Genomic DNA, 27,155 nt, shown 5'->3' with positions numbered 1-27,155 from the left:
TCTGCCTCTACCAAAGTGCGATAAATTGCCCGCAACCACTGTTTGACAAAAGGGTGTTCAGTATGAAAAATATAATTTGATAAAAATTGTAAAAGATTGTGCTCACTGTGAGGTAGGAGAGTTTTTCGCAGTAAGGTACATGTTCTCCACTGATACTGGGCATAGAGAGAAGTGAGACCCAATTCATACCGTATCTAAACAATCGGAATACATTGAGGCAGCTGAAGAATTGCTTTCCAGAATTTGCCTTCGAGCTTATCAAAGACTTTTGGTAGCCATGGTGATTGAGACTCTAAACCATATAGAATACATGGGGTGGCTTTTTGTTTCCAAAAGAGGACAGCTGGTTGCATTGAAAAAGCACTGTATCGATGCATTATAATTTTGGTTTGGGAGATGGCAGAGTTAAGCTTACACTTAATAGCATCGAGGTGAGCATTAGTAGTGACACTGGCATCAAAGACCATACCAAGGTAAACATAGCTTGATACTATCGCCAGATTTATGTGATTAATAGACCAAGATGAAATAGATCTTATTGTATTACGTGGTCTGTAGACGACAACCTGGGTTTTGGTTGTATTCACATGTAAATCATTGGCCAGTATATAGCTATTAAAGCCATCAAGAAGTTTTTGTAATCCAACTGGAGTTTTGGAAACTAACACCAAGTCGTCGGCATACATTAAAGTTTGGATCTGGCAATTGTTTATCCTGGGGGAGTCCGATGTTATTTCCTCGAAAACCTTGCGCACATCATACATATAGTAGTTGAAGATTGCTGACGCAAGAAAGCAGCCTTGTTTAAGGCCACGAGCAGTTGGAATTGCTCTAGATAGAATACCTTCTAGGTTCAGTCTAATGCGCACTGAGGTTTCTCCATGCAACAACTGAATAATTTGTTGTAGAGTGGGCGGACACTTATCTCTGGGAAGTTTTGCAAACAGAATCGGACGAGAGATGGCATCAAATGCCGTGTGGAGATCCACAAAGGCAAAATAAAGTGCTTGTTTGGTATTTTGCGCTTGAGATTTGAGAGCGTTAAGACAGAACAAGTTAATGTTTGTGCCTAGCCCTGAAAGGAAACCAGTTTGAAACGGGTCTCTTGCATGGGCTGCTTTGGTCCAGATGTTAAAGTCCCTCAAAATAAGTTTTGAAAAAAGCTTTCCGGGGGCATCAAGAAGGGCAATGGGTCTATAATTGCACGGTAAAGTGCGGTCGCCCTTTTTGTGAATAGGGACGATAATAGATGTTTTCCAAGAGTTGGGAATCTCGCGAGTCCTGATGATAGATTGGAAGAGATTATTTAATATTTCAGCCCACTTTGTAGGGTTCAATTTAAACATATGATTACTAAGGCCATCAGGGCCTTTAGCCCGAGAAGAGCTAATATGTCTGATGTATTCTTCTAGTATAAGTGGGGAACAAGCAAGAGACCAACGCTCGGAGTGGCTAGGTAGTTTGACCAAAGGCACAAAAGATGAGTCTGCATATAGGCTAGAATAGTGTTCAATCCATTGGGTCTCAGTAACACTAGAGACCTGTAAAGTACCTTGAGATGTATTAGCACATTGGTTGAAAATTGCCCAAGTTTCGGCCGTATTCTTATTTGCTATTAATTTGAGCATATGTTCACCATCTAATTGTAAAATGTGTGCACGATGTTGTTTCATCCAATTATGGAATTTGCTTTTAACGATTTGCAACTGTTGAATGGAGTTAGGCAAATTTGTTTTAAGAATCATTCTTTTTTCACTATGATATTCAGTCTTTTTAGCCTTGATTAATGGATTGAAGGTATGTTTGTGTGGAAGAAGCTCATTACTTTTCATACGAGAATCAAAAGTAAGGAGAAGGTTAGTATACTAACTAAGTAGAACTATCATTTAAGATGATTAAACGAGCCAGAGAGGACAAGTTACTATTTGACCAACGAAGGCGCGTTTTAGCATTATTAACTATTAGGTCATTCGTATAGTATGACCTTTTGATAGGTAAATAATTCCACTTAATTGTAAGCACTAGTAGGTGGTGATCACTATGTACTTGTGGAAATATTTTAAAAGTGCTTATTTGTCCAGATAAGTTGGTATGTGTATACATATAGTCAATTGTAGTAGATATGGAACCTCTATGCCATGTGGGCTGAGCCGGAATATCGCCTTGAATTTCACCATTGGTCATGTGAAAATGGTGATTTGACATAAAGGAGGTCCATCGCTTAACCTTCTCCATTGTGATTTTTACTTTAGGATTAATACAGTCCAAGTTAAGATCACCTACGATGAGGGTATCCGTAATATCTTGGGAAAGGAATACAAAATCTAAAAGTCTAGACAAACCTGTATAAAAAGCAGTATCAGTCAACCCTAGAGGATTGCGATAGATATTGATCAATGCAATGGTGTGTGCTGGACCTGTAATCTTAACAAGTTGGATAAAGGCAGAAACGGAATCCCAGGCTTCAATGGCGAAACCACTGGATATGTTTACTCCTGTCAATAAACCTGATGATGGTCGACGTCTTTGACTCCCAATGGCTGGAAGCAGAACGATCTCGTAATTGTTCCATACAGGTGTTTGCAGGAGCCAAGTTTCCTGTAGTGCTATTATGTCCATGACAGCTGGGAAGTTAGCAATAGAGGTTTGTAGATGAGAATAACCTCTAGTGTTCCAGCTAGCAACATTAATGAGATGGTCTTTAAATGTTTCTAATGGTTATGACATATACGACTCGGCACGACCAATGTTCTGCATCGAAGGGAGGCTTGCGCTAGATTGATAAGATGGTTGCTTTACATTAGAGTCCCCATTTATAATTGCTGGGTCTTGTGCTAATAAGAACCCCATCGAAAATAATTGCAATTTTGATTTCCAGATGGTATTTAGAACGATACCCGAAGGTATCCACAAATGCACCACCGAACAAGTATTCCCAGAGATGAATTCAATCTGCTCAATGTCACTCGAGCTTATGTCGTCGAGCTCCACCACTTCAGAGAAGATGTTGAGCACACTGCGGCGTTTTAAATCATAGGTGCCAAAGTTTCCTCCTCAACACTTCAAAATTAAAGAATGGCATTTGCGCCGTGCCAAGGGATGAGAAGTGGGTACCACTGGGATGTTATTTCGGGAATTATGGGTTACAGAATGAAAAGGATCCTTTAGATTAGGTTTAGATGGATCTGAAGCGTGAGCTGGAGTGGCGTGAGGGCGATTGTCAGTACGCAGAGAAGATTGTTGAGTTACTATGGATGTTGGCATAGAACTCGGTAAGAGCCATTGGCTCAGCGACGAATTTGGACCACTTGGTTTTTGGGAAAGCTTAGAAGGGATAGACTGAGAGCATGAAACCAAATATGCATCTACAGCCTCACGTATTTGTTCCGCCGAGACTGTGGTGGAAGAGTCAATGCTCTTTTTGGTGGCTGACGACACAATTTTGTCACTTAACAGCTGAGTTTGTTTGGCCTTTACATTTGTTTGGAAGTTGGCAAGTGGAGGCTAACTCAAGTTCACGAATCAAAGCATCTAAGGGAGGATGGCTAGAGGCCATGGTAGTAATTGACACTGGAGGCAACACTGGGATAGAGGACCCAATATTGGACTGTAAAGGGTTCTGACACGGAGGTGGGGCAATTAAAATCAAGTTTGGAGAAGACGCTACAATATTACCCAGAGGTACAGTAGGAAGTCCTAAAATGGGTTTAGGATTCTGCAGACCAGAGATGGGAGGCACTAAGGAAGACGGTATTGCTATCGATTGTGTAGGATTGAAAGTTTGAACTGGCTTACTTGCCAAAGAAGCAGTTGTCGCTTGGGTCAGGGGACAAGAATTTGCACTACTAATAGTAGGAACTGAATCGGGAAAAAGCGTAGGTGTAAGTTGTTTAGACACTGGTGCTTGTATTAGATCTTGAGGAGCTTGTAGTGCTAGCAAAGACTCAGGTACCGGGATTAAAGTTTGAAAGAAAGTTTTCATAGTTTGCTTCTGTAATGTCAAAGTAACCAGATTAGAATTTTTCTTGTTTTTTTTCTGGGTATTGTGAGAAATTTTGGAGGTCTTTTTTCTGTTTCTTCTTGCTGGTAAGGACGGAATATCATTTCCTTTCTCAGTAATCGCAGAAGACATAGGGGATAGGGGGGGTGAGAGCACTAAGGTAGAAGAATCAGTTGGGAGAGTGGTATGTGCATCATTCACCAGATCATAAGTGGTGGCAGGATTCAGCCATCCTTCAGAAGTAATAATATCCGCAATTGCCGGTATAATCTGCGGAGGCGGAAACTTAAGGGACATGGGACTTGTAGATACGATGGTCACAATTGAAATATCGTCATCATGAGTATTGTTAGTTCGACAAGAATCGCGAGGATTTGATGACAGATTATCAGCTAAAGTCTTGAGTAGTACTAAGGTTTCGTGTGCTTCTACTGAATGAGCAGTAACTTTGGCATCTAGACATTCAAATAGTTTAAACAGACTTTGTAAAGTTAACTGCATAGCGGCCAAAGTAATGTCGGATGTTGATAGAGCAACCCTGGCTTCTATTGGGAGGGTAGCCAAAGGGAGATGAGAATCAACTGGTAATATAGTCCGCACTGGTGATGTTGTTGTGACAGGAGATGGGCTCTTAGATGGCATGTTTGTTTTGTCCACCAGATTAGCTAATGAAGTGTTAGATGGATTCTGAGAAGTGAGTTTTCCCACAGCACTTTGAAAAGAAAGTCCCTGTGGGACTTGTATTTGGACTCTGCGAGGAGTCGGATAGACAAAGGAAATTGAAGGGGAACTTGGTGAACACTCCAAACGTGAACTGGCTGAAATAAGATTAATTATGCTCTGAGAATCCTGCAATATCGAATTGTTCGAATCAGAGTGTCTAGCATGTAGTGAGAGTTCAGGCTCGAAACATGGAGAGGACGTTAAAGGTCTATCTAAGTGCTTAGTGCCTCTTCTTTTCGTAGTCATACATGGCAAGGGTGTATGCAACATTGTGTTGTCTGAGAGTGGAAGAGCCGCTCTCATGGCGTCACTTTTAGTGTTTTCCTTCGTTAAGGGCTCATAGGGAGACAGAGTGTCAAAAACTGGAAGAACTTCACTAATGTGATCAAGGGTTGATGGAATCTTTGTGCAATGGGAGCTACCTAACATAGTAACGGAAGGAAGATGGACAATCCTACGAGAGAGACAAGGGAGTCGTGCCACAGGTATTGTCAATCCCTTCTGACGTAAATTTTGAGGCATACCAGAAGTTAATAAATAGGCCATATGAAACAAATTGGAAATAGCCAACAATTCAAAATTAAAAATGAGAAGAAATACAAAAATGTTATCACAACAATAGACACACAGTGGTTGGATTGGGTGCTTTCAAAGTTCGAGTAGGACGCTTAAAAATAGAATATAACAGACACTTGGTTCTCTGAATTCAAGCAAAGGTTCACAATTTATCCAGCCACAGGGTAAGGAACGCCCGACAGCTTAAGGAGCTGCCAGAGTCCGTCTCTCCCCCTTACCCTTATGGCAATTGCAGGCTTATGTAGCTAACGGAACAAAGTACCTCTAAACTGGAGTACTCACTGCACACGTACACGGCCACAGCCAAACAGCAAAACAGCGGCTCCAGCCCTTCTGCCACCAGGGCTTACGCCGCAAGGGTGGCTGCAGTGCAGTTTTGAAGATCGTAGGTCAGTCACGTGATCACGACACGTGATTCCCAGCGGCCCCGCCTCCCAATACTAGCAACAGCCCAGTGCTCGCAGTGCTACACGGAGGGGGAGCAGGCTGGTAAGTTCTGCAACAAAAAACAAAAAAAAATGTGGCTGAAGAAAGCTGCCTCCTGCACCTTCAGCAAACGAATCCACAAGTGCTTTTCCTCAACGCCGCTCGGGCGGCTGCAGTGCAGTTTTGAAGATCGTAGGTCAGTCACGTGATCACGACACGTGATTCCCAGCGGCCCCGCCTCCCAATACTAGCAAGAGCCCAGTGCTCGCAGTGCTACACGGAGGGGGAGCAGGCTGGTAAGTTCTGCAACAAAAAAAAAAAGAAAATGTGGCTGAAGAAAGCTGCCTCCTGCACCTTCAGCAAACGAATCCACAAGTGCTTTTCCTCAACGCAGATGTGTCATGGACAGGACTGGTGGCAGCTATCGTTTCACATTATTTTTTAACCCTTTCCTACCATATTAAACGCGTTAACCGCATTTGGCACAAATAGGTGGCCAGGCTCCAAAATCGCCATGCCACAAGGTTCTTTGTCCTGTACTTTGGCCATTTTGCCCCTTCACCTTCTACAGGTCGAGTCGATCCAGGCCAGTCCTTATTTGGTCATGCATTTTCCTGTGAATCCCAATGCTTTTGCGGCCTTCTGCATGCCTTATGTGTGTGCCTCCAGGATGTGGGCTTGGATGTCTGGTCTCAATACACATCCTGGGTGCCAGAGAGTCTAGAGTGTCCTGAATGCCTGAGACCACCGTGGTCTGTGATTGGTCCACGTATGGAGTGAGTGTTTGTGAGCAGATTTTCCATTGGGTCCTCTCCATTTTGGCACAAGGGGAACTTTGGATAAGAGGAGGCTGGAAACACAACTACCAGGTCGATCTCCTGAGTTCTCACTGAACAAAGGATAGGATCCAAGTATCCTACAACTACAAAGTTGAGTCGAGGAACTGCTGGTGACCCGCTGGAAGGTTTGGCACCCTGAGACCGCTGTCGTCCCGTGGGACCCCTCTGCATCCGGTCGACCTAGAAGGTCTGCAAAGATGCTTCGACCCATTGGAATAGTGGGACCAACTATGCTCGGCACCTTCACCAAAACCTGTAAGTAAGCTTTCTCGGAAGGTTCCCTGGGGCAGCCAGTGGGCTGACCAGCTTATGCGGGACTTTTGCTCTTTTGCTCTGTCTCCGCCGTCTTTTCGAGGAGGCCCTCGAAACTTGGTATACTGCTAGCTCTGTGTCCACGGCACCCTCACACCGAATTTCGTACGCTTGGCATTCCCAGGTCTGAAATGAGACGAGTGCGCCTGGACCGGAGTAAATGCGGTTACTGTGTTGCCCTGCTGCAGCGATGTCCTTTCCTAGTCCGCTGCATTTGTGACCCTCTTGCCCCTGAAGCCTGCTGCAGTGAAACTGGGGCGATTCATCCACCCGGATTGGCGAAATTGCCACTGTCTCGTTTGGGAATCATCGCTGGATCTCAGGAACTAAAAGGTGCCGAGACGTCCTTTTTGCCGCATTCGAACCTGCAACCAAATTAGACTAACCTGCCAAAGTTTGGGTCTCCTTGCATCAGGGACCGGTGAGTAATCAATACCCCAACTGGTGGCCCATTTTTACGCAAGTGGCCCCTGGCGGCCCCTCTTCTGTCCACTGCTATTACGCAATAGCAACTCCATCCCGAACTCTCGAACCACCTCTGCCTTCAAGTATAGGTCCTTCTTGAATAGTGGGAACTTATTCTTCATCGCCTCATCCACCTTCCCAAGCTGCTAGAGACCCCTAAAGAGACCCTGTTTTGCCCATTGGAACAACCGCGTGCGTTTACATACATGTACTATTGAGCACAAGGATCCCCTCTTCTTAGGGCTTGGACTGCCTCTTAGTTAGGTGAATAACTGATGTTGAACTGGGCCTAAAGATTAACTGCACTGCCTGTTTCCTTCCCATCTAGGTTGTCAACATATTTCGTGCAGTCACCCTTTTAGATCCCCCTGGTCTTTTATATATATTGTATTGAGTGTGATATATTGGTTTACTTAATGTTACTGTGATTCTTTGCTATGGTCTATGTTACGAAGGCCTTAATATAACACCTGTCTGGAGTAATGTGTAAGTATCCTTGCTCTGTGTGCTCATTGAGGTCCTTCAGTCACCCTCACCCCTCCTGAGACTTAGTCTTGACCGCCTGCCATAGCTACCCTGATTGGTTTGGCTTGTCCAGAGGTTACCCTGTTCCAAGAAACTAGGCTGGCCTTCAGAATCTCTTCCCCTCCTGGACAGAGTTCAGAAATCCTTCTTAACACAAGGTTGTCTTGAAAAGTTAAGCATTTTAATTGCAAACCTGGTTAAACTGGAGTGAGTTTAACATGAGCATGCATTAGGATTCAAAGTATACAGTTTCTCTATTAGAAAGTGAAAACCTGTTCCCATGTTTTTAGCCTTCTCCTTAGTGTGTTAAATAGGATATTGCAGTAAAGTAAAACTTCCTCTTAGAAAGGAAAGAAGTCTTCCAGGGAAAATGTCGTTGTTGTTCCCTGCCTCCTTTTAAAGTCAGAATACAGCTGCTACAACTAGCTATTGACTGCATTCTGAGCATTCTGATTGGTTGAGAGGATGTCAATAATAATCTCTATTTGCTAATAAGAGAGAAGTCTTTATATTTTGACTGATGCTGTTCACTGGTCTGTTTATCGCTAATGGTGGGTTTCCAGCTCACTGTCAATATTCTCACATCAGCTCAAGTTCTGGGTTGCTGTGAGGAATTCGACCATCCGCACTGGGAGTGTGTGCTCGCCTGGGCTTTTTTTTTAGTTTTTTTGATAATGAAAATGATTGGTGGGATATCAACCTCTGAAAATGTGTAAGGCCATTACGCACACATATATTTCGCTCACCGTACAAAATGCATAGTCATGTGTAATCCGGGAGGACACAGCCTACAGGCACCATCCTCCCATGTCATGTGCAGATGGAATGTGACAGCCATGGGTACATCAAAGTATCTCATGAAGGGGGAAGGGACACCTTCCTCCGGCCATGGGCAGTCTAATTAAAATATCAAAGGCTCCATGGTTCTGCTTTCGTATGGTTTAGTTCGGCTGGTGGCAGTGCATGCTAATGAGAGATAATTGAGGCAAGCGTGGAAGGGGCTTGGTTGCCAGACAAACAACAGGAAAACGGGGCTAACACCCCTTTGGTATGCAATGTATCATCTTGAAACTAGTTCCCACCCCTCTGTATGAAAGGCATTGAATGACATGTCTGGGTCCATCAGTTACCGTAGGGACCCCTGCAGAGTGGACCCCTTTCAGAGGGGAGAAATATTTGATTTGAGGGAGACAGGAAGTCTGCTCTTGTCACAAACTTAAAGGGAGACCCGTGCTTTAATTAAGAGTCACAGAGGGTTAACCAGAGAGACACTTTGATCCACAACAGACAGGAAGATGGGTGGGACTTAGGTATATGTTGTCCCCACTTACCTCTCCTGTTGCAGAGCACTCTGGTCCTGACCTCAGGCATAAGAGAAGATTGTTGGTGGGGACCCAGTTTTGGTTCATTAAGGTAGGCTTATCTTGCACCAATCACTAGGGCCCATTTGACTTTAAAAGAGGGTTGAACTCCTCACATAGCAGATCATCCAACGACTTCAAAGGTATTAAGAAGGACTCATTTGGACCTGGGCTGAAGGTACAGTGTACCTTACATCTATTGCCAGTGAAGGAAGGCCACAAGTTCCAATACTGTACCCAGCCAGGACGTAACATGCTCTTCTAGGTTCTGACAGCAAGCATCCTAGGTGGGAAGTGCCAGAGAGTATCTGAACTAAGGACAAGGCCATTGCCTGCAAACAGTCTCCTAAACTTTTGGCTGTCCATCTTGAAAGGACAACAGAAGCCATGTGAAGAAGCTAGGAGTGCCACACAATCATCAACAAGTGTCTGCCTTTTAAGGACATTTTCGGGACAGTAAAGTCCTCGAACTACAACTGGCTGCACCGCTGACTGTTGTAATGCTGCAGTAACCAGAGCCATCCGAGACAACTCGACCAGCAGTCCTGATCTGCAAACCAGCACAGAGACAACAATTCTTTGCCCCGAGCCGCTGTGTAGGACAGCCCGAAGCCGTCCATCCATCCAGCCTCGCTTGCTGACCTGCCTGCCGCCTGATCCCCACAGCTGTCTCCCGCCTCGAACTCTGTCTCAGAAGCTGCCAGGCCCCCTGGAGCCGCCTTGCCGATGTCAGGAATTAAGCACTTCTTAAGCACCAGGTACATGTGAAGGCCCCTAGACACAGTTACAACCCTCTGCCCCTTGCTGCTGAAACCAAATAACCTTGAACAGTAAGACTGATTACCTTACCGACTATCCTCCTGTCAGTTTCCAAAGTGCATCCCTTTCCTTCGTGAAACTTCTGTCCTCTATGTTCCTCTACAGTGTGGGTTGTAATTTGTAGTGTGCTATATCTATCTGTTGTAATAATAATAAAGTAGATTTTTTAATACAAACTTGACTGGACAGTTATTTTTATCATTGGGAAATATTTGTATTTTCGCTGTGTTGCAACAAACCAATGATCCACAACCTTTCAGAGATAAGCCTGCGGTTCCGTCCACGTTACCAAAAATTGGACAAGGAGGTTTATAATTTACTTGTGTTCCAATCTGTTTGGATCCCTTCTGATGTACTAGAGGTGTGGGGCGGATTGATGTTTAGAAACTGATATTCATCCCTAGACTTCTGTTGCACTGAAAGTTGATTTGTCACAGACACCTAGAGTTTTATTTTAAAATCTATTATTCATATTTGGCATCGTTTTAGGCCTTGTGGCTTGTTGCCTAAAGCTTTATATATAGGCTTCATTCAAATGTCATACAAAATATGGGTTGTAATTTCCACCATGAAGAAATCTTAGTCTTGAGAATCGCCAAACCAAAACATTCTCACAATTACTAATATCACTAATATTGAAAGTTGTCTTTTGGATATGTGCAGGCAAACAAGTTTTTGTCCTTTAGCAAACAATCCAAATGTTAAAAAGCTCCTCTTTAAAAGTTGGAAACCCTGTTACACATTTCTAGCCTTCTGTTAACTAATTATTCAAACTTCTGAAAATGTGAAACATTACAGGTGATATGGTTTGAATGCTCAAGCAGACAGAGGACCTGAGGAAGAGAGCTTGATGACATCCTACCGAGGGCCTTGTGTTTTCTTTTTCTAGCACAAACATTTAATAATACCAGAACATAGAAAACACTTCTCCCATTTAGTGTGTGAACAGGGACACCTGCACTGGCACTAGAAATGTGTTTTTGTATTTTCAGCGCATGCAAATCTACTTCACTAGAAATAGAAACACATATTTGATATTGCTATCACTGCTTGTACGTGCTATAATAAGAAACCTTTGAGTTTTATCATTTTTATCATAGACATGGCATGCTTGACACCTGGCCCCAAGCACGAGATTCAAAGTAACAGAATGGGGGACATGACCACAGTGTTTCTGGCGATGTGGAGCAGTGGCCGGCCTGTTCCAGAGGATCAGGATGTTTTGGGGTGCATATGGTTAAGAATGAGGTGCAGGGTTGAAGGCCATCCCCGTAATTACTTGAAAATATTAATTGGGCACGCATGGGCGGTTTAGCATTTTCAACATTTTTCACACTTCTTACTAGCTTTATACCATTAAAACAAACCCCAATTGTTTAAATGTCATTGCAAACGGAGCCTTCAAATCAGAATATGAGTGAAGATATGTTCAAGTTCAATGCAATTAGCATTGTTATTGAGAAGTTGTAGAAATGAATTTCACATGTCTTCCTATAGAAAGAAAACCCTCACCATTCTCCAAGAAAGATCCTGCTCACAGGAGTCACATTTTCAGGGATTACCCAGATCTCTTCAATTGTACTCTTTTATGTGGGTTATTTAACCCATTACTATTACTGTGCAATAGGAATCAGTTATTACATGTAGACAGATCAACTGATTGGCCACACGCTTAGGACCAAACCAAAGTGCATTGAAGTTGATGGTATTATAAGTCTAATCAGCCTTCTTCTTTGCCTCACTTTTATCTTTCTCTCATCACGTTATGTCTCTCTTTTTCCATTCCCTTGTTTACTCACTTAATCACTCCTTATCTCACTCCATTTGAGCCGGAAATTACAGAGACAGCTACTTCTGAACCTAAACTGGCAAAGTGATCTGAGCCATTGAGCAGAACCAGGTTGATGAAGGCATGCACCCCTTGTGCCTCTCCCTTGCATTCCCAATCTCAAAAGTATACATTTTCCCTTTCAGCCGTTCCCTGGATTACACTTTCTGATGCCACTGGATATATTTTCCCAGCCAACTACCGAATTTTGTACCCGAACAACAATGGCTCACTCTGGATGATCCGAGTGCCATCAAATAAGGTGAGCAGCCACTCCTCCATCCAGAATAATTCTGGCGCTGTGATCGAATCTTAGTGTCTGACAAAGATTCTTCAAAGAAGGGCTAGCAGATTTGTGACTACTCAAACTGAATTATGATTTTGTTTTAAAATGATTGCAATTTCTCTGATGTATCTATTGAATTGATAACGTAGCAAAGGATTGGGCAAACATAGGCAGTGCGACATTTATCCGTACTAAAAAGTGAATAAATAGGTTTTTGAGCCACATTGTCTCACTGCTTTTCAATCTTTACATGTCAGCCCTTCCAAATACTGTGGTGGGTCTGAAAATCAGTTTCCCCTAAGTCTAGTCATCGCTATATTGCTGTATTGCTCTGTGTGGCAGAACATCTTTGCTTGGTGTTCCCGTTAGACTGTTAATTGACTTTGCATGTATTACTAGAAGAGAACGTATTTTTGGCTTTTGTATAACACAAACCTGCCCCACAAGCATTTCAGTTTGTTTGTTTGTTTGTTTATTTTATTTATATAGCGCTCCGGACCCGAGAGTAAAAGGGCGCTAAGGACAGGTTACAAGGCACAGTACATAGTAATTTGCAGTAGTACATTAGCAAGGTTATGTACAGTGTATACAGACAGTGGTAGTTAATGCTTACAGTAATGGCATAGGTGAGGCATGTACAATATATACAGATTGTAGCTAGGTCTAGCTTAAGGTTGTTTTTTTGTTAGTAGCCACCCAATGACAAGTTTCCTGAATAACTGGAAGGATTTGGACGATTTGATGTTCAAGGGCAGGGTGTTCCAGAGTTGGGAGGCGAGGATCGTGAAGCTCAAGCCACTGGCTCTTTTAGAAGTAAATCTGGGTACCGTGAGGCATAGAGTGTTGGAGGATCTGGTGGTTCTGATGGCCGGTTTCATGGTGAATTTGTTAGTAAGGTAGGGAGGGGCTAGGTGGTTGAGGGCTTTGTAAGTGAGGCAGAGAGTTTTTAAATCGATTTTCTGTTGAATGGAGAGCCATTTGCATGTGATTCTGGTGGCGGATATATGCTCTCGCCTAGGAATGTTTAGTGCTGCTCGTAGCTCATTGTTTTGGAGAACCTGGAGTTTACTGATTACAGATTGGTTGGCACCTAGGTAGAAGCTGTTGCAATAGTCTAGCTTAGATTGTATGAGAGTTCTAGCTAGCGTGAGGCAGCTATTAGTCTGCAGGCTCTAATTAATTTCCCTGTGCAAGCGGTAGCTGAGGCGGTCGAGTGGAGTTGTTTAGTGAGATTAATATTGGCATCGAGATAAAAGCCGAGGGTTTTCACATTTTTAGCGACAGGGATAGTGTTGCCATCGATGATGATGTTGGAGTAGTCTGAGCTCAGTTTTTGTAGGTTATTAGGTGATCCAACAAGGAGCAGTTCAGTCTTCTCGTCATTCAGGCAGAGGCCATGTGTGGCCATCCAAGCCTGAATGACGGAGAAGATTTCGTTGATCCTAGTGACATCAGCATTGTAGTTGCCAGAGATGGTGATGAGTATCTGGGTGTCATCCGCGTAGTTTGTGTAGGTGACACCCAGATGGTCCAGTTTGTCAAAAAGAGGCTTTGTAAAGATATTGGGCCTCATTACAACCCAGGCGGTAAGTTCCCTACTTTACCACCATGGTGTAAATTCCGTTTATACCATGGTGGATGGCGGATTTACCGCCCCATTCCAAGGTGAGTGGGTCGGTAAATCCCCATTCCCCATTTACCCTTCCCCATTCCCATTTTTGCCCCATAGGGCATAATGGGAGTGGGGAAGGCGCTAATTACGGCACCGTAAATTACGGTGCCGTAATTAGCACCAAGGCGGGTTAGCGCCTTGCATTTTAACGCCTGCTAAAAGCAGGCGTTAAAATGGTAATCAGGCGTTAAGGGTTAACGGCGGCGACGGCGCCGTTAAACCCTTAACTCCTGGGTTGTAATGAGGCCCATTGTATAGAGTGGGGGAAACACATGAGCCTTGTGGGACACCACAGGTGATGGGGATGAGGTCTGCTGCTGTCACAGAGGAAAAAACCCTCATGGTTCCGTTGGCCAAGAAGGACTGTATCCACGTGACCGCAGAGGAGGAGAAATGGGCAGCAGAGGAGAGGTGGTTACCGAGTATTTTAGGTCGACCAGGTCGAAGGCTGCTGAGAGGTCTACGAGAAGTAGGATGGCAGCCTTACCCTTATCTTTAATGTCATCAATCTGACTTTTGAGGTCAACAAGGGCGGTTTCTGTTCCATGTTGAGGTCGAAAGCCAGATTGACGCAATCCTAGTAATTGGTTGAACTCTAAGTAATCCTGAATTTGCAGGTAAGCAACTCTGTCAAGGATTTTTATCAGGAAGGGAACAGTGGTGATAGACCTGTAATTAGTAGGAATGGCTGGGTCCAGGGGCTGTTTTTTTAGAAGAGGGAGGACCCATGATTGTTTCAAATTGTTGGGTACTGAGTTGGTGGAGAATGATAGATTTATTAGCTTGGAGATGAATGGGGAGAGGTCTCTTTCTGCATCTTTGATAACCTTTGCAGTTTGAGGGTTTGAGGGAGGTTATGATTTTTTGGACTTCTGGTATAGTGACCTTTTTGAATGTGAAGCCAGGGTTGGTGTTAGGGGTAGTGGGTAAGCTAGGGGTAGGGGAGTTACTACTGGAAAGTTGTAGTCTTTTGTTCTCAGTTTTCATTTGCAGGCCAGTGATTTTATTAGTAAGGGCTTCTTGGATGCTCGTGCACCATGGTTGGTCTTTCACGGACATGTCCGTCGGTGGGTTAGGGTTTTCTAACTCCTTCATGATAGTTAAGAGTTCTTTAGCACTGGAGCCTGCATTATTTATTCTTACATTGTAGGCTTCCTTCTTAGTGCAGATTATTTATTTTTTATAAAGGGAGGAGGCATTTGTAAGATTGATTTTATTTTCCACTGATGGAGTCGTTTTCCATAGGGTTTCCATCTTCTTTTTTTTATTTCTGAGTATTTTGAGTTCAGGTGTGTACCAGGAGTTAAGATGGGCTCTGTGTTTACCTTTACGTAATTTTAGTGGGGCAACGGCGTCAATGGCTTTGGTCATGGCGTCATTGTAGGTGTCTACTTGTAAGTTAAGGTCCGAAGTGTCGGGGATCGTATTTAGGATGGCAGAACCAGTGGAGTGAGGGCTTCCGCGGTAATGTTACACTTGTTTCTGGTCAGACATGCTGGTGCAGGGGGGCACTGTTTGTGGTTCGGGTTGTTAATGCGAATGTCAAATGATAAGAGGAGATGGTCAGTCCATACAAAAGGTTGGGGGTCTTTGCAGATGATGTTGCAGTTGTGGGCAGTGAGCCACATCGCGAGTTGGGAGGTAGCCCTTAAATGTGGAGGTAATGGTATTAACGCCGTATTTGAGGGCTGGCCCTATCACGAGTCTAGCTTATTTACCCCCAGCTCTGAGCTGGGTGTAAATTTGCCATAGAAATGCCCATTTCCGGTGCAATTCCCACCAGCGGTATTACCGTGCGGTAATTCCCCCTGAAAATTCCCCATTGGGTCCTATGGACCCAAGGGGGGATGGGGATTAACAGTTAGCGCCCAACCCGTGATCTAATACTGCCAGACCGATGGGCGCTAACACTAATATAGTTGGGATCAGGCCCATACAATGGTGCTGAAGCAAGTGAATAGTTATAAAGACAGCATGACAAGAAGATCCAGCAACCCGAAGAGAGTCAATATGCTTCAATAAATAGAGAGAGTGGAAACGAGGACTGAGGGTGGAGACAATGTGTCAAGGTCTAGGAGGGAGATAGATAGATAAGAGAGCAGGGGAACAATGGGAAGGGAAGGGAATGGGGATTTCCAATAAAGGAGAGTGGCATGACCTTTGGAGTGTATTCTGAATGATGAATATGTAGGGGATAAGTGCAGGTTGTGCTCAGTAAGCCTTTCTGTGGTGTCAAATATATCCGTATGTGATGTTAAATAGGTTGACTTGTGCTTACTCTGTTAATTGATGCGTGTGTGCTGAAGAAAAAATTGCTCTCGTCAGGACGGGAATATGGTTTCAAGCAACAAATTTGAATATTCATAAAAATGAGGTTAGACTGCGGATAAGAGGTTTGGGCCTAACATATGACACCACAATGCACTTAATAGTGCTGAAGCTTGGAGTATTTTCAGCTAATTATAAATCTCTGCATAATTTTACATTTTTACATTTTAGATGTTTTCAGCAGATGACCTTTTGGTTTCTGGCTTACCAGGGAGCGGGTGAGAGGGCAGGTTCACAGAACATTTTCCTCAATTGAACATTTAGCTCAATGGGGCCAATTCACAAAATACATTTGGCATAGATTTGGTGATGTACAAAGCAACCTTTGAATTGTACAGTTGTAATTCTCTGCATGCAATTCTCCTGATTCCCAGAAGGCACTTGCGTGCAGGGGGAGAGGTTGGTTGCATGTGCCAGGCACCATCAGCTAGACACCTTCATGCATGTTCAGTGAGTGTATTTTCAGTGAGGGACTTGAAATGAGCCATGCTTGCAAATGCACATTGACACTTTCCCCCCTGTTTCAGGTGCAGCAATGCAAAAACAATGTGTCAGTATGGGCACCATACTCAACAAACTGCAGTGAAAACGCCCTCGGCACCAGGACATGAACCGATCAGAATATGATGAACCCTGGGATCCCCCCACCGCCAAGTACTGTTGGGTCAACCAGACCCTCTGAACAATATTTTAAGAATTATTTTTGGTATTGAATTAAGAGAATTATTTGTGAAGATAGAAGCTCACAAAGAAATGGAGGATGCCATTGCCATCCTTCATTTAATGTGGTTTGGGAACCAACCAGACGGCCAAGCCGGATGCCATTTGAGCTGTTTGCCCCACTTAACCAGTTGAGAGTACTTCAGTAGTATTCACTGGTGATACAGGTATGTCACCATATTACATATTTGATGATTCATAAGCATGGTGCATGCTGACACAGATTCAGCCCCGATGATGGACATTGTCAGAAATGCACTGGTAGGCTGTGTTTTCAATCTGTGTCCTTGCTGTGCTTTTGAATTAAATGATTGAATCATCATGGATATTATGTGGGATTTATTCTTTTTGACTAAATGTTCACAAAGAATTCTCTTAATGCAATACCAGGAACAATTCTTAAAATATTGTTTAAGGGATCTGGTTGATCCATTGGTGAGCACACGGTACTAGGGGACCATCTCCAGGTTCATCATTTTCAGTGGAGACTCAGCCATCATTGCGCTTTCCCCTTCAGCTGACCTACTCTGGGGTAGAACATGCTCTATGAAGAACAGCCGGATGGCCTGCTGCATCTCTGAGCCCATCCCTTTGTGAAGCATGGATGCCGGTGCACAGCCCTCTCCGTGAAAACGCGGCAAGCAGACCGTTCCAGTGTTTTTAGGCAATTATGTCTACAATTAAGAATTATTCATAGAAAATATTTTTTATAGACTGATTATGAAATAGAGACCAACTGTAATCATTGTTAAAGACATAGGGCCTCATTACACGGATGGCGGTAAGGGTTTAAAATACCGGTACCGGTAAATCCTTACCGACTTACTACGAGGTCCCTTTGCGGGTTGGGGAATTTAACGCCTGCTTTTTGCAGGCGGTAAAAACCAACCCGCAAAGGGACCCGGGAGCTAATTACGGTACCGTAATTAGCGCCTTCCCCATTCCCATATAGCCCTATGGGGCAAAAATGGGAATGGGAAAGGGCAATGGTGGAAGGGGGAATTACCGCCCCGCCAACCTTGGAATAGGGCGGTAATTCCCCTTTCCACCAAGGCGGTGCCGGTATTTTACCGGCATGAACCATGGCGCTAATAGCGCCATGGTTCACCGCCATCCGTGTAATGAGGCCCATAGTAAACTGTTGCGAAAAAGTAATATCAGATTGATTTACTTACAGATTTACTACATATATGCTTAATTCCTGATCCCTACTTTGTAAAACTACAAAGTTTCATGACTGTGTTATCAATTTGCACCAAGACCAATGTTTTCTTTCTTACTCCAACTTTTCAATGGGTTGCATCTGCAACGAATCAAATTTGCTGGCAAACTGTATTGCAGCAATTCATTTGAATTAAACTGAAGCCAGAAATGCCTGCAGTAAATTATACCAGTCGCTGTGAAGCACCCAATGTTTTGTGTATTTTGAAATCTTCCCAAAACATGCATCTATAGAGCTGGACTTTCACTTTAGGCACAAATGTAGATTTTTACTTATACACATGTATGTCATATGGGGACTGATTACAAAAGCGTTTTTCAATGGGAACATCGCACTGAAAAAACTCTTTGTAAATCAGGCCCAAGGTTGGGTACACAAAAGATATTTTTGTCGCCCACACTGCCACTCCTTGGAGCTCATTACGAGTATGGGGGTGCAGGAAAAAACAGTGGTAATGCAGCAGCAATCCTGTTACCACTGCATTACCAGATCTCCGTTCAACAACTTTGGTGGTTAGGTGGAAGTTTTTCCTCCTGCAAAATGCTGGAGGTAAATCCTCCACCGAACCACCAAAAATAGCAAAAACCAGGAAAGTACTTCCATCAGAAATTCGGCCAAAATCTCCATGGAGTCCTATAGACTCCAGAAATGGGGACTTACACTCTGGGAACAAGTCGCAGTGACAGTAATTCTGTACAGCAGTATTTTGTCAGATTTACCACTGAAATACTGCCAAACTTGGAACAAGTCCCAATGTCTTCTACCGCCTTCACCAATGTAGAAAAAAATCTGAAATTACCTATAATCTTCTTGGCACAATAATGTGAGCAACGCAAAGGGAGGGTAGTTGATGGTTCCTAATCAGACACATTTGATTCTACATTTGCTAGCTATGGCTAACACTATTCACAATGAGTGGTTTGGTTTTTTGTGAGAAATGAGCAGGTCACTGTATGCAAAAAGGTGCCACCATTTTTCTTGGGCACTTTGCTCCAGCACAAAGAAAGCACTGATCAAAGGTGCCCGACTTTAATGTATTAAAGTGTCTGAGACACCCACATGGGTGTTTCGAGCACTTTACACAATTAGAGGCATGCTTTTAGAGGGTCTAGGATCATGAAATATCAAACAAAGAAAACATTGTTTCTTATCCTGTTTTAGAGATACAACTGCTAGTTGGACAGCAGTGATTCTTTCGGCTGCCCCCCTGGTTAAAAACGATTGCAGAGAAGGGTAAAAAAAAATGCATCAAGCATCCCCTCTGTGCCTCTTCCAAATGCGTTCTATTGTTATGAATTTTAAAGTGCAGTCTATTTGTGAATCATAGAAACGTCCCCTTATACCACATGGGTTGTATGCATTCCAATAGACTGGATTAATCGGAATGCATGCATCTGTGATGTGCACATTCAGAAGACATTTGTGAATATTCACATCATTTCATACTCAATTGACGACAGTGGCACAGTGCATTCCTTTGTTTATGTCACAAAAACATTTGTGAGCTGGTCACTAGACGTAATCTCCATAATAGTTCTTCTGTTTCACAATTTATTTGACTAATATGTCCAACCATACATTACTTCATACTCTGATTTTTGCAGATCTGCAAATTAAATGCTGTGAAGATATACATTGAGATGCAACTTGTTATTTGCCTCTTACAGGTACTCCTAGATTTCAGTGTTGGTGCCCTGTCCACCTTAACGTGTATCTCCGAGTCCATCAAAGTGTATGATGGGAGCAGCACATTTTCACCCGTTTTATTGGACAGGACCTGTGCCTCTGGACAGCTCCCCTCAGTGGTGTCTTCTGGGAATTCAATGCTGGTGCAGTTCAACAACAGAGGGCCAATCCTTCCCCTCGGCTTCAGTCCTCGCTACAGCACAGGTACGTCTGAACCCTCTTCGGTGCCATCCATGCCATGCCACCCATGGAGCTTCACAGTGTTAATGTTTATCTTTTAGGATTGTGCTTTCTATATCTCATACCCCATGATTCCTCAGCAGAGAAGTACTATGCATAATTATTGAAAATACCTAATAGTATTGCTTTCACTTTTAAGCTTTTGTTTCTATTTAACCCATATTTGCTACCTGTTGTTTTAGGCATAGATATTTAACCCATATTTGCTGCCTGTTGTTTTAGGCATAGATTTAGTAAAGACCATGACATTGAGAAAACATTTAAATTCTGTACAACGTGGAGAAGGATGAGAGAAAAAATTCTAAAACATTGAATAACAAGCACTGAAATTGAAAACTAAGTGATAGTCCCTGAGATTGATTGGTGAGGGCAGGATACATTATCGCCACCTGCCAGTGAAAACTACTAGGATTAACTGTTAAGAGTGAGAAGGAGACCTTGCCACCTCTCAGTGAAGGTGTTTGGGTAAAGTGGGTGTGGTCGCACTATCTCCTCTTTTGTGTGAAAATCTCTGGGATTGAATGAAAAGAGTAAGAAGTATTTATTTCATAATTCATGGCAGCCTGCAATATCTGTATACAAACCTACAAATAATGTTCTTGTTACAGGCTAGTTGTGACATCACAACTGACCTGAAATAAGAAAATTACATCACAATTGCTCTGTAATCAGTTATCACGCTTCGTTTTGATGTCACTATGCCTCCTTGAGCCAGCAGAGAGAATGCCAGCACATATATGAAGCACATTATTAAAGCCTTGAAAAGCTTTTTCACATTCCTTGCTGAATGAGCAATTTTCTGTGACACATGTCAGCCAGTAATTGACAAAGAACTGTTTATGGTAGAATGTTTAATTTAAGGACTGTTGTAGTTTTACTCATGTGAACAAGACACTTCATGTTATTACTTAATTTAAAGCACAAAATTAACATTTTGTCACTTCCTTTATTAAACTGCTTGAACTATTTTTCTGCAGCACATTAGGAGCTGCATTTTTGCTTTTTTAAATCCAAACAGATTCTATATTGATTATATCAACAAATAGAAAATCTCTTACATTATATTAAGCAAGAGATAAGGTGTTAAATGGAATGACAGTGTGTGGTCATGTATTATAAGAAATAGAATATCTCCCAACATACATATGAAGGATATTGCAAGACGCCTTAGAGTTCTGTGACCTTTAATGTATGGTAGGGGTAGATCATTCCATATTTTTTCCTTCAGTGACAAAAGTGTACTGCAGATTGCCTCAGAACTCACCAATACAAATTACAAAAGTAATCCAAAAAGGAGTGTACACCAAGCAAGTAGTAACATAATTTATTCTGGGCCCAGGCACAGCTGGGAAAGCAAAATTCACACAGAATGCGGAACAGAACTGCATGAACGGTGCTGTCGAAGATACGCCCCTAAGAAAAGAGCTTGTATAATCATACAAACTAATTAGCATCAAACCACATTGAAACATTTGGTTAGTCCTTCATGTGAGGCTAGTTGGTAGAGCTATGTCATTCCCCTATAGTGGGACATACATTATCCTGAAATGATTGGGTCCTGCAAACCTTGCCACACCACCCTCGACCACTTCTGTGATGTCAAAACCGCTAATTCCCACATCTTAGTGGCAAACATTGAGACATTTGAGATGACCAGCGGATCTTCATTCATCTGGTGCCGGTCATCTCCATCCATTTCTCATGGGAATACAATTGATCATGACACTGGAGGAGCTGTGAGCCATTGACAAGTTACCATTTCAATGTTGCATTTTAGGAACTCTTCAAACCTCTTTGCAGATACACATGTGCAAAGGGGCAATTTGAAGCTGCCATGGGACATTTTAAAACCATCAGCAAACCAGTTTCATAAATAATATGCCAAATTATAAAATGGTTATGCATTTGCTGCCTTTCTGCGGGACCCATGAGCTTCGCTTCTTGAAGTTGAAATGATCAAAGGCTTTTAATTTCTTACCCTATGATCCTGGTAATGTATAATTTGCAATGTGTTGCCAGCCTCTCAGGCTACTAAACAAGTTATTATAATGTGAATTTGTTTCTAGTGAAAAGCATGCTGTGAGGCTTATTTAAAGCATTTTCCAGACTAGTACATAGAACTGTGTGGCTATCAATGAAGCCCTCTCCCATCTTAGTGGGCTAATCCCACAGCTGATATGTTTGTGACTTTATACCACACTAAACTTGCATTTTTACCACATTATCTGCCATTTTATTGATCCATCAATAACTAACTCTTTTCCTTCTCCCAGTCCCCACTCTGCTGCTTTCTTTTTAGGGATCCATATTCTTTTTAGTCTACTCATGTCACCTCCATCTTCTTCCTAGTCTTCCAATGGTCCCTCTATCAGTACACGCCCCTACCCATCCTTTTTGATTGATTGATATTTTATTTCTATCGCGCTCGTACACAAGTGTTTCAGATTGCGACAAGGCAAGGGAGGGGAACAGGGGAGAACAAACAGCAATCTTACTAGGCCCAGTGACATTGAGAACGTGCAAGTGCATGAGAGAAGGGGGAGAGGAAAAGTGCATGGAAGGGGGGAGAGGTGGAAAGAGATGAATAACAATAAATAAATAATAAAGGCGACAAACAGTGGTAATGCAGCCAGCAATTTGCAAGTGGTAGGTTTAAGGCAGCAGACAGGGTAGGTCCGATAAGTGCAGGAAGAAAAAGGGGGGCTGTATGGGTACAGATACAGACCCCAGTGCAAGGGGTGGCCCGGAGGCAGTGCGGGAGATTGACGGGATGAGCAGGTGCCTGGGCCCAAAAGACAGAGGGTGGCAAGGTGCACAGTGCCAAGAGAGAACAGATCAGCAGAGGAGAGGGGGAGCGAAGGCAGAAGAAGAGAGGAGGGTCTTGAGGTGCTTCCGGAACCGGAGATGGTTCTCCTCAAGTTTTAGAGTGGCAGGGAGGCTGTTCCAGAGGGAGGCCCCAGCCGAAGACAGAGATCTACCCCCGGCTCGTTTCTTAGAAAAACGACTGACCCTGAGTGAGTTGGAGGTAGAGGAGTGAAGAGCTCGAGAGGGGAGGTATTTGCCACATGAAATCCAATAGGCATCATAATTCTCTATATCTCCTGGTGGTATTGTAACCCAGTCAACTTCATCATACATTTTTCACCCTTAGTTTGTTATTGGGCTTATTTTTATCATTTACCCTGTCAACATTCAGGGGCAACATAAACTGTCCCTTTGTTACAGAGTCTCAAAATAGTTTTTCCAATGCAGAAGGTGACGAGCAAGAGGACCAATGTGGGGACAGTAACTTGAAATACTTCTGAGAGCCAAGCAGGCACCCATGCTAAAAGGGTGTCCAGCCAATTGTTCGATTGCACTCCATTAGCTTTGTTTGTCATCTTCTCATGGAGTATCTGTATTTCATTGATGGCTGCACCCAATGTTCCATTTGATGCCTCTCCATCGGACCCTATGGTACAACAGCTGCTCCCTATCTTGGCACAAACTCCTCCCTCTATGGAAGTGAGAAGGTCCAACATGTACCTATTCTAGAGTGTCAACAAATGTAGTGCCCTCAGCTCTTCCTTTACTGTGTTTAGGCCATTTGCTGTTGAATTGGCCAGACTGGTGTAACTCGTACCTGGTGAGTTGTAGCCACTTGCCATTAGCTGCAGTTTGCACACCTGGAAGCAGTAAAGAAATGAAAAAAGTGGCTTCCTTGAAAAATAGTTGAAACTCAGCAGGAATTGCTGCTAGATTTTCTATACTTTTCTCAGATCAATAGGTATTTGCTCTCCTTTTTCTGTTTAGCACTCCTTGCATTGTTTGCTCCTTGATTTGCTGCACCACTTTTTCTGTTTGCAGTACCCTTTGGGTGCACTACAACAATCCTGACCTCCTGGCAATAGCAACCTAACCTTTGGTATAAGTCTGTATTACACAGGTTGGTAGTGTGGACGAGTAGCCAGGCTTATCTCAAGAGGGGCTAATGTGAGCTGTAGGGGAGTTAGACAGAGATTCACAGTGACAAGTATTCAAGTAAACACTTACGCACAGGGTTTCTTAATAAAACGATTATTAATTTATTTACTAGTCAGTTAATGAAAGCCATCTTCAGGAGGGAACACTGTAAAACACCACACAAATACACTTCACAGATACACACTCTTAACTTTCTAAATCAGCAAATACCCATTCGGAATGGCATACAAGCACTACCTACACCCATAGGTGACTTCAATAGCTAGGGTGCTGTTGACATTAATATATCACTGTTTGTATTAAGAATGCTCTCAGAGGAAGTGTCAAAGAAAAGAGGGGTTAGAATAAAGCAAATATCCACACAGTTATTCTCAATTAGGTAAGTACTTTCAATAACCCCCTAATGCAAAGTTAGTGAACCCTTTCTTGGGAGGAAGGCAGAAAATACTTAAACAGAGGAGAGAAAAGTCATTCAGGGAGGCAGGCCAGCCAATGTTAAGTTAGCAAAAGTTAGGTGAACTGAAGCACTTCTTGCAGGTAAGTAGAAAGTCTTTCCCAATGTTTTAAAAGTCTTGTAGGATAGAAGAAAATCAAAGTAGGGCCACACACTGATTAGGCTTATGAGGTAAAGAAGCTGGCAGCAACTATACAAATGCAACCAAGCAAGTCTCCAACGAGGACAAGTGCTTACACAACAAGAGGTAAGTTCTCTTTGACTGTACAGTACCTTTAGGTTAAAGAATAAGTGCAGCAGATGGCTTCTGTTCCTGTGCAGCTCTGCAGATCTCGTTGTTCCTGGACCTTTGTCTTTGGGACAAGAGGGAGGATGCCTGGGGACTCCTGCACTACAATGGGATGGTCACTGCTCGCAACAGGCTATCTTCAAACAAGTGGCTGTTGTTTCAGCTCCTTGCATCTACTGCAAATAGCACCACCGCGGTTCCTGGCTGTTGAGATGGGCTTTCCTTGCTTCTTGCGACCAACACTCTGTTGAGGGTGCTCAGTCTCGGCCAGTCCTGCTTCCTAGGAGTCCGGAGGATCTTCCTGGAGCGCTTGGCCAACTTAAAAGCAATGCACACGAACTGGCTTTCCTCTCCATGGCGATCCTGTTCCAGCAGTGACTGCAGTGGATACTCGACTAGCGTTGAGAGGATGTCCAGGTGGCTTACTTTGGAGTTGATTGATCCCACCAACTCAAAGGGAGACGTCATCCCTGCAGGAGATTCTCTGTTGATACAAATTTGGAGTTTCAGCACAGCAGCAGGGCTTCACCGGGCACACCAACTGTCCAGGAGTTGCAACAGGTGTCTTCTTCGAGTTCTTCTTCAGATTCCTTCATCCAGTGGTCGACTCTGCCTTCAAAGCCAATAAAAACTTGCATTTTATGCAGCTTGCTTCCATTCATTCCAGCGTAGCTGTCAGTCACCCAGCAGGGTGGCTGTCCTTACCGGAGAGCAAGCCAGCCAATCACCTAAGAGTGCATTCCTGTCTCCTAGGAGACTAATCACATGGAGTTTCGAGCACCTCCCTCGCTTCCTGCCCTGCCAGACACCCTGGAGCCAGAAGCGGGTTTCACTCGTGAATCCCGGCAAAGACAAAATGAACAAAGGGACCAAACCTGGTTTGACGTGCAGAGTAAATCTCAAGAAGGACCAATCCACAAGGCAATGGCAAAAAAAGAAGACCGGGCCATTTTGACAGAAATGGCTCCCATGGGTGCTTTACCGTGGCTGCGAACGCAGCCCGCAGTAAAATCCCATAATGGTAGTAAAAATTAAACCACTGCCACCAACCATTCTGTATGGAAAGGATAACATAAAATTGTTACATGAGAAACTAGACAGAGGGGATACTAAGTAACCACTCCAGCACCCTATTGTAAGATAATATGTGCTGGGTCTTGAAAGTTACAAAGGTAAGTAAAGTCAATTTCACTTTACTGCTCTTGGAAACAGTAGTTTATCCAAAAGAAGGTATTTAAACCTTGAGGAAATCTGGAAGACTTATACGTTACTGAGGAAAAAGTTAATGAGAGCTAGTGTATGCTCCCCATCATGTTGCGCTCTGCCCCTCTTCTCCGGGGGAGCTAGTGCTCTTGTCCCTGCACACATTAGTGAGATGAACCCATCCTCAGCGACCTTCAACCTTGGGGTTGAGTATATCAATGTATGTGGACCAGTAAAATGTTCTTCTTTCCACTTTCTGATGCGTTTTTTTTTTTATAAACAAATCTTCTCTCCTGGATAGAGAAGTGCTGCTTGCGGTAATTCCCTTGCCTGCTCGCTACTGTTTATTTCACCTGCTTGCTCTATCCATACTCTTGAATTTGTCTGTTCGGATATATAGGCAAGCAATCTTGTAAGTTCTGTGAGGTACATATGAAACTCCTCCCCTAAGATGTGAGAAGAGTTAGCATCAGAAATGGTACGTGCCAGTGAAATAGGCGCATGCATTCTCTGACCAGTAACAATTTCCTAGCTTAGCAAAGCACTCTTTAAGAAAGCCATTCATTTTCTCAGTCCTACCATTGGCCTGTGGGCAGTTAATGGTACAAGTAGATGTTGCCATATTCCCAGAAGGGCACTTATTTCCTCAATCAAATCATTTGCAAAATGCTGATCATTGTCGGAGCAAATTTCGTCTGGGATCCCCCACCTCGGATATACTTCTCTCACTAAAAATGTTGCCACTGATCAGGAGTCATTACGGGCACAGGGACCAGCCTCAAGTCAACGTGAAAACGGACACACTACAGTAAGCATGTGTCTATAAGAGGTACATCTATCTTGCATATCGATATAGTTGATATGGAAGTGCCGGAAGTGCCTTTCCAGCCACAGTAATGTTCCTGGTATCACTATTAAAGTGTGACAAGACATTTTTTTTTTACCAAATTATACAATTTTTCACAAATTCAGACACACATTCATGTAAATTTGGCAAAAACCAATCCTCGCTTATCCCTCTGGCCACATGCTCTTTGGATATGCGGGCAGGGTAGTGAAGCTGTTCCAGAGCCACATTCAACAGCTTTCTTGGCATTACAACCTTGCCGGTGCTGTCTTGCCGCCAAATCAAATCTGTTGAAGACAGACAGCACCACCTTTTCTTCAAAAGCTCTTTCTCATCATTCAGTGCTTCTCCCTGTAATTCTATTAGTCTGC

General features: G+C 43.3%; 1 protein-coding gene across 1 annotated transcript in view; it reads left to right on the top strand.

The window, feature by feature from the left end:
- Positions 1-27,155, top strand: part of LOC138503505 (tolloid-like protein 2) — a 189,435-nt gene that overhangs the window by 145,508 nt on the left and 16,772 nt on the right. Inside the window, exons 19-20 of the mRNA XM_069623290.1 lie at positions 12,021-12,136; positions 19,770-19,992. Of these exons, the coding sequence (XP_069479391.1) occupies positions 12,021-12,136; positions 19,770-19,992 (339 nt within the window). The remainder of the gene's footprint in view (positions 1-12,020; positions 12,137-19,769; positions 19,993-27,155) is intronic.

Source organism: Ambystoma mexicanum, chromosome 11 (genome assembly GCF_040938575.1).
Source record: "Ambystoma mexicanum isolate Mex_15411 chromosome 11, UKY_AmexF1_1, whole genome shotgun sequence".
Lineage (NCBI taxonomy): Eukaryota > Metazoa > Chordata > Amphibia > Caudata > Ambystomatidae > Ambystoma > Ambystoma mexicanum.
Note: the sequence above shows the minus strand (reverse complement) of the source record. Positions and strands in the feature narration are given on the sequence as shown.